This window comes from Phyllobates terribilis, unplaced genomic scaffold (genome assembly GCF_046119375.1).
Source record: "Phyllobates terribilis strain yellow unplaced genomic scaffold, ASM4611937v1 Scaffold_8__6_contigs__length_399053987, whole genome shotgun sequence".
NCBI classification, from domain to species: Eukaryota; Metazoa; Chordata; class Amphibia; order Anura; family Dendrobatidae; genus Phyllobates; species Phyllobates terribilis.
In genome coordinates, this window is record NW_027362768.1 from 378,069,996 (window position 1) to 378,078,220 (window position 8,225).

The 8,225-nt window shown below is 43.5% G+C and overlaps 1 protein-coding gene across 1 annotated transcript in view; it reads left to right on the forward strand.

The window, feature by feature from the left end:
* The window catches only part of OXTR (oxytocin receptor), a 52,423-nt gene extending 47,798 nt beyond the window's left edge, over window positions 1-4,625 (forward strand). The window contains exon 2 of the mRNA XM_073645024.1: window positions 3,881-4,625. Coding sequence (XP_073501125.1) covers window positions 3,881-4,131 — 251 coding nt within the window. The 3' untranslated portion in view covers window positions 4,132-4,625. The remainder of the gene's footprint in view (window positions 1-3,880) is intronic.
* The last annotated feature ends 3,600 nt before the right edge of the window (window positions 4,626-8,225 follow it).

Below are 8,225 nucleotides of genomic sequence, written 5' to 3' on the forward strand. Positions count from 1 at the left end.
AGGACCCTGCCCGCGAGGGCTCACAGTCTACAAGGGATGGGTGAGGATACAGTAGGTGAGGGTAGAGCTGGTCGTGCAGCGATGTGGTGGAGCGGTGGTTACTGCTGGTTGTAGGCTTGTCGGAAGAGGTCGGTCTTCAGGTTCCTTTTGAAAGTTTCTACAGTCGGCGAGAGTCTGATGTGTTGGGGTAGAGAGTTCCAGAGTAGGGGGGAAGCACGGGAGATGAATCTGTGCTACACTTTATGTACAGGTGCATCTCACTAAAATAGAATATCATCAAAAAGTTAATTTATTTCAGTTCTTCAATCCAAAAAGTGAAGCTCGTATATTCTATAGAGTCATTACACACAGAGGGATCTATTTGAAGTGTTTATTTCTGTTAATGTTGATGATTATGGCTTACAGTCAATGAAAACACAAAAGTCATTATCTTAGTAAAGTAAAATAATTAACAAAAGATACCTGCAAAGGCTTCCTAAGCATTTAAAAGGGTCCCTTAGTCTGTTTCAGTAGGCTCCACTTTCATGGGGAAGACTGCTGTCCGGAAGGCAGTCATTGACACACTCCACAAGGTCCCGGAGTCTGGAGGAAGAGTGGAGAGGCCACAATCCAAGCTGCTGGAGGTCTAGTGTGAAGTCTCCACAATCAGTGATGGTTTGGGGGGCCATGTCATCTGCTGGTGTAGGTCAACTGTGTTTTATCAAGACCAAAGTCAGTGCAGCCGTCTACCCGGACATTTTACAGCACTTCATGCTTCCCTCTGCCGACAAGCTTTATGGAGATGGAAATGTCATTCTCCAGCAGGACTTGGCCCCTGTCCACACGGCCAAAAGTACCAATACCTGGTTTACACACAACAGTATCACTGTGCTTGATTGTCAGCAAACTCACCTGACCTTAACCCCATAGAGAATCTATTATAGAGAATCTATGGGGTATTGTCAAGAAGAAGATGAGAGACTCCAGACCCAACAATGCAGACGAGCTGAAAGCTGCTATCAAAGCCACCTGGGCTTCCATAACCCCTCAGCAGCCACAGGCTGATCCCTCCATGCCACAGGCTGATCCCTCCATGCCACAGGCTGATCCCTCCATGCCACATTGCTGCATTGATGCAGTAATTGATGCAAAAAGGAGCCCGACCAAGTATTGAGGCATTTACTGAACAGACATTTCAGTAGGACATTTTGGATTTTAAAAACATTTTTCAAGCTGTTGTTATAAAGTATTCTAATTTACTGAGATAATGACTGTTGTGTTTTCATTGGCTGTAATCCATAATAATCAACATTAACAGAAATAAACACTTGGAATAGATCACTCTGTGTGTAATGACTCTATATAATAGATCCCTCTGTGTGTAATGACTCTATATAATAGATCCCTCTGTGTGTAATAACTCTATATAATAGATCCCTCTGTGTGTAATGACTCTATATAATAGATCAGTCTGTGTGTAATGACTCTATAATAGATCCCTCTGCGTGTAATGACTCTATATAATAGATCCCTCTGTGTGTAATGACTCTATATAATAGATCCCTCTGTGTGTAATGACTCTATATAATAGATCCCTCTGTGTGTAATGACTCTATATAATAGATCCCTCTGTGTGTAATGACTCTATATAATAGATCCCTCTGTGTGTAATGACTCTATATAATAGATCCCTCTGTGTGTAATGACTCTATATAATAGATCCCTCTGTGTGTAATGACTCTATATAATATAGGAGCTTCACTTTTTGTATTGAAGAACTGAAATAAATTAACTTTTTGATGATATTCTAATTTAGTGAGATGCACCTGTACATGCTCAGTAGTGACCGGGGCTGTGGAGTCGGAGTCGTGGAGTCGGGGAAATTGAGCAGCCTCAGTCGGTGGTTTGGCTTACTGACTCCACAGCCCTGGTTGTTACATAGAATTCCACGTGTCCTTTCTTTGGAGCGTTTTCTGGGTGCTTTTTAGAGCAGGTTGTAGAGATGTCCCACCTGTGCACATACCCTGAGAGGTCCTTTCACGGGTACAGAGAAAAGCTCCCACAATTAATGACTGCACTGCAGTACCAGGGATTGTCCACATTTTTCTTTCTTAAATGCTTGTAATTACACTAAATATAATTTTTGCAATTAGGTTTCATTAAAAGTTTTGCACCACTTGCCTCTTCTCGCCTCTGTGTTCCACTGCCTACTGTAACGCTTTTATCCATCTTTTTCTGAGCTCCTCTCTGCTGATTGATGACCACATCAAAGTTGAATGTGCAGGAAACAAAGAACCTGTAAAAGCCAAACTGTGCAAAATTGTTAATGGAACCCAATTGCAAAAATGATTTTTAGTCCCTAATACATGCATTTAAGTAAACAAAAACGGTCCCTCAACAACCCCTTTAAGGACAGCATGCACCTGTCTGCACACATATGTAATTCCTGGCACAACCATATGATAACAGACGCTCCATCGTATCCACACACCAGTCATACGTGACTGTCAGCATTGCACATCGTTCACACAGACTGTGCCAGGCAGCTGTTGTGCTGTGATGGCATGCAGTCACCATGGCGATGTCGGGTTGCCAGGACATATCTGATAATACCCACTGATCCGCTGGTATGAGTCATACACAAGAATGGAGGTGGGTGGTTTGCTGTGTCCCTTGTGAATGGTGCAGCCCACGCGCCCTCATCAGGGCTCATTGTGTCAGTCTGGGTATACAGCAGGTATACATGTGTGTTTTTCAGCAGTCCTATGTAAGGCACACTGTATATATGAAAATACAGTAAAACATATCAGTTACGGGGTCCTGAGAGTCACAAACTAAACCCAGAGGTCCACGTTACGCCTCTGTGACTGCCCCAGATTTGCCGGATTGTCTTAATTTTTCTAAAAAAAAAAAAAGTCCTTGTATATTTGGTGACCACAGGGTCAAATATTCCAAAATTGCCAACATCAATGCCGCTACCTATGAGCTGTATGTATTTTTTAATCATCGGTATTATCACCCCTCCATTTCAGGAAGATTTTCGGGGTTGATGTAAAACTCACTTTCCAAATTCTGAATGTTCTCCCTCAGCAGAATCCGGGATACAACATTTTTTTAAAGGCGCCTTTTTCAGTCTACATCCCTATCCGCACCCTGTTCCTGAAACTTAGGCTGGGTTCAGACGCTGCCTATTTGGTGCAGATTTCTCTACACTGCATCGGCAGCAGAATCAGTGTTACATGCAGATTTTGGTTTGGTTTTTGGTGCAGATTTCACTCTTTCCATTGCATCTGATTCGTGCTGATTCTGCACAAACAATTGAAATGCTGCGGATTTAGCAAAAAAAAATGCAACAAAACACAATTTCTGCTCAGATTAAACACAAAGAAAAAATGCAACATGATTAAATTAAAAAAAACAAACACTTTGCTGGTACTTTAATGTGCTGCGAATTTTACTTGCAGAAAATCTCCATGTAAAATCCATCCGCGACAAGGGAACGTTTTGCAGAACACACTCGGTACACGGGCACCATGCACAGAAAACATTGAGGGAGCGCTGCTTTCTAGGAGGTTTATGTGGCGTCTCGGACTTTGCACAGAATCTGGAATTGGGACAGTTTACAAATTTGATGTAGAATATCACAGTCCCCCATTCCCAAAACAAACTTCCCAACTTTTGCAAATTTGCACAAAAATACGTTTTTGGCTTCTGTGGGTATATTTCATTTTACTCATTTATATGGCGCCATCAGTTTCACTTTTTTAGACACCATCTGTATCAGGGGCGTGACTTAGAAAAGATCCCATTATTTATTCTGCAGTAAGGGCCGGGGGTGACCCCTATATTTATTGCACAGGGGTGCATCTTTATTAATTCATCTTTGTTTTTCTCTCCGCAGCTTCTCTGTTCATCATCGCCATGCTACTGGGGAGCCTCAATAGCTGCTGTAACCCCTGGATCTACATGTTGTTCACGGGTCACCTCTTCCATGACCTCCTACAAAGCTTTCTGTGCTGCTCCGCCCGGTACCTGAAGTCGCGGCAGCAGGGGAGCGACCTGAGCGCCAGCAGAAAAAGCAACTCCTCCACCTTCGTGTTGAGCCGCAAGAGTTCAAGCCAGAAAAGTATCACACAGCCATCAACAGCGTGATATCCCTTCTCCCCCAAAGAAGTGTTACGGCCTGGGGGAGGGATCTGTGCTGGGTTACTGGTCAAAAATGAGTTGGAAAGACTAAGATCCATAGATTAAGCTAAATTCTGCAACTTGTGAGCATGCAGGAAAAATAAATCTGCAGGACACATGCTCGAGGGGGTGGTTGGTGGCCATATTCTCATTGGATGGGAGCTTTAGGGACATCTTTAAAGGGATCTTGTCACTTTCCGTAAATATGTAATTTCTTTGCCTAGTGTAAATGCCGCTGTTCTCCTGAATCCGGCGATGTTTTTCTTTTGTTCCTACGCCTCTCCGTTCCTGAGATATGGCCTCCTCTTCCCTGTATATATATTTAGTCTAGTTAGCCAAGGGGCGGGGTAATCAAGAATACACCCACAGAGGGAGGAGTTTATAGCCACACCCACTGTGCTAAAAAGACAAGGATGTATGTACAGGGAAGAAGGGGCCATATCTCAGGAACTGAGAGGAGCAGGAACAAAATAAAAACAACGCCGGATTCAGGAGAACAGCGGCATTTACACCAGGTAAAGAAGATGACATATTTATGGCAAGTGACAAGTCCCCTTTAACTGATTCTCCCACTCTGGAGGCTCAAGTTCTGGTGAATCAGCAGTGCTCCATCCTCGATCTGTAGGGATCGCATGCTGCACCCCCTGCGCACATGAAAGAGCCCTAATTCATGGATTAGAAGCCAAGGATGGAGGCTGCCCTGGTTTTAGGTAAATGGAGCTTAATTGTTGCAAAAGGATCAGGAGCCTTTCCAAGATCTCTGCTTGTTGTCACAGAATGGGAACACACGGTAGCACGATCCTATCTGCTGGGTACGGGAGAGTTTGCCAGGGTGGGTCTTCAGCAGAAACGTTTCCAATCAATGACAGACAGCAGAGATCTTGAAAATGGGTGAAAGAATTGGAACCCAAAGGCCCATGTTCATTAAAGGGGTCTTCCAGCTCAGACAAGCTGACACCCACCACAGAAGTAACCGAACAGCATCTCGCCCCCCCCCCGTTATGAGCCACGCCCACTGTTTTTTTGTAAAATTATACAAGCTTTATTTGCACAAGACTTGACAATCTTCATGTTATGTTTTCACGTGATGAACAGCGCAGTGTGTGAACACGGCCTAAGATGAAAGTCCCCTTTACATCACGGTAGCAATATAATTGGCTTAATATGACGTCATGTGACCTTTCATTGTCGCCTCCTAATTCTCACGGCTCACTTAACCCCTCCCGCTTCTTTCTGGACTGTTTTCACCTAATCTGTGTATAAAATGTGTAAAAATGGTAAAATTATAATTTCTGTACAAAAACACCACAAATCTCAATAACTTCCAAACATGACGCGATTTTGAGGCGCCGGCAGCGCTGAATAAATACTAATCCTCAATTTACTAGAAGGGTCAAATGAGCGTCCACAGCAACCGTCTGACCACCATCAACCAACATAAGAAAAAAGTATAAAATAATTGGTTGTCAGGGCAACTAAATGTCATGGCCTCTCATCTATGGAAACCAGTGCAGGTAAAGAGTTCCCCGGCAACCAATCAGTTTTTTACTTTCATTTTCTAACCTACAGTTAAAGGAAGAGAGCAGCAATCTGATTGGTTGCTATGGACAGCCCCACTGATTTCAAGGACAAGCTGTAGCCCCTAGCAACCAATCAGCTTGCAGAATTCACATTCCAGCCACATTTGATTGGCTACTGTCTGATTTTTGTTATTTTAGGTGTGACAACCAATCAGATCACAGATTTCATTTTCTAACCTGCAATGGCAAAATGTAAGCTGAAATCTGATTGGACAGCACCCTCAGCTTTCCCGCACACATTGCGGTGTCACAAAGCGATGGCGGCGGTGAGGGGCGGGGCTTCAGACTCGGCGCACCTTGTACATAATGTTTTATAGAGGAATCACTTTTCTCCGCCATTTTATAGATCACTGATATATTCTGAGAGTTTTATTTTATGTCTTGTAAATAAGAGATATCAGATCTATCTTTAATAAATCGCATTCTGTACCGCCACCTGGTGGGGGGCTGTGTCTGCTTTATATTCCCTCTAATGAGCCAGAACTTCATGGGGGTCACTCAGAAATCTACTTCTTTCTCCACTTATGAGCCCCCTCTTCTCCCTCCGCCCCCTGAACACATCATTCATCACGAAAACAGCTGTAATCTGTCTTGCCCAGCTGCCTATTGAAGTCTATGGAGTGGGGAAGAGGGAAGAGCAGAGAGGGGCAGACAGACACACATAGACCAAACATGCTGCTTTCTAGTAACTGTTTTATCTCACCATAGTTCTGGATTCACAGCTACACTCCTTAGTATAGCTGTATAATCTCCTCCATGCTGCTGTTTTCTAGTAAGTGATTTATTGCACCCCGATGCTGGATTCACAGCTGTGCTGCTCAATAATGCTGTATAACGACCTCCGTGCTGTTGTTTTATAGTATGTGCTTTATCTCACTTCTGTGCTGGATTCACAGAAACACTGCTCAGTATTGTTGCATAATGCCCTCCATGCTGTTGTTTTCTTGAAAGTGTTTTATCGCATCCCCACTGCTGGATTCACAGCTACACTTGTTCAGTATTGCTGCATAGTGCCCTCCATGCTGTTGATTTCTAGTAAGTGTTTTATCGCACCCCCAGTGCTGGATTCACAGCTACACTGCTCAGTATTGCTGTATGATGCTCTCCATGCTTTTACTTACTACTGTTTTATCTCACCCCAGTGCTAGACTCACAGCTACACAGTCAAGTACCACTATATAATGTCCTCTGTGCTGCTGCTTCTGGAAATGTGCTGTATAGAGACAGCATAGCAGTAATTCCTCACGTTTGTGTGTGTTGAGTATTGGAGACATCAAGGCAGCTCCTCTCCACTCACAAGCTCAGAGATAACTGAAAAATAACCTGCAGAGACATACATGATCAGCACATTTCTCCTGACATACTCTGTGCTGCTACAACCCTGCTCCTCTGATTTTCCATTGAGCACCTCTCAATCTGTGACCCACCCAGTAGATTAGCACACAACCCCCTTGAAGGACTTTTTTTCGCTATGTAGTTCTCCTGTATAAAATAAGCAAATGCATCTTCTGAAATACTCTGCGCTTCTACTACAGAACTTTCAGCCAGTGACCGCTCTCCCCCCCCCCCCCCAACACAAAATCAGCACACTCCTGTCCTGAAATACTCTGCTCTGCTGTGAGGTCCCTACTCCCTGTCTCAGTGTATCGGAGGATATGGGTCGGGATCTGCTGGATCGTTGGCACTGCCCATTTGCCCAGTACATTCCTCCCAGAGCCGCGCTGTCGTCCATTATGTCGTCTCATTACCAGTTCAGATTTTACAATTTTTACTTTGTAAAATTATTCTTAATATTTTTTTATCTATAAAATCTATTTCTTTTTTTTTTTTCTGTAAACTCCGCGATCTGCAAGTGAAGAAAAACCTTTCGGAGCTCATTGTCTCATTATCTACAGACGGAGGACGGAGGAGAAGCTGCGCTCGATGACAGCCGATTACAGGTGCTCAAATAAAAGCCACTTTGTATTCTCCTATTGTACATGGAAATTGGCGTCAAGGAGGAAAATCTGATTGCAAGGTCGTGTTATGTAATGACTATGAAGAAAAGTCACCGTGTGCCGCACCGCGCTGACCTGAAGCTCCGCCGACTGCTACAGTCTTAAAAAAAAAAATCCGTCTTTTCATTTTCTTTTTATTTTGTAGAAAACATCTGTTACTTTATGGAGAAAACTCAACCTGGACGCTGGCTGCCCCATATGGATTATATACGTTTTCTTCGGGTGGCATTGTTGCCAGAACCATTGCAAAATCATATGTGTTATTTTTACGTCATTAAGCTGTTATTCCTCCTGGAAATGTATGCATGAATAAATAAACTGGACATTATCCTCATTAATGTGGCGTCACTGCAGAGTCTGGCAGGGTCAGTGTCACATCTCTGTAAAAACAGGATCCATTATTCATACATTTCCAGGAGGAGTAACAGAGGAACAGAGTAAAGATTCTCCAGATTTGTTATTGTATGAGGATTGTACTCGCAAT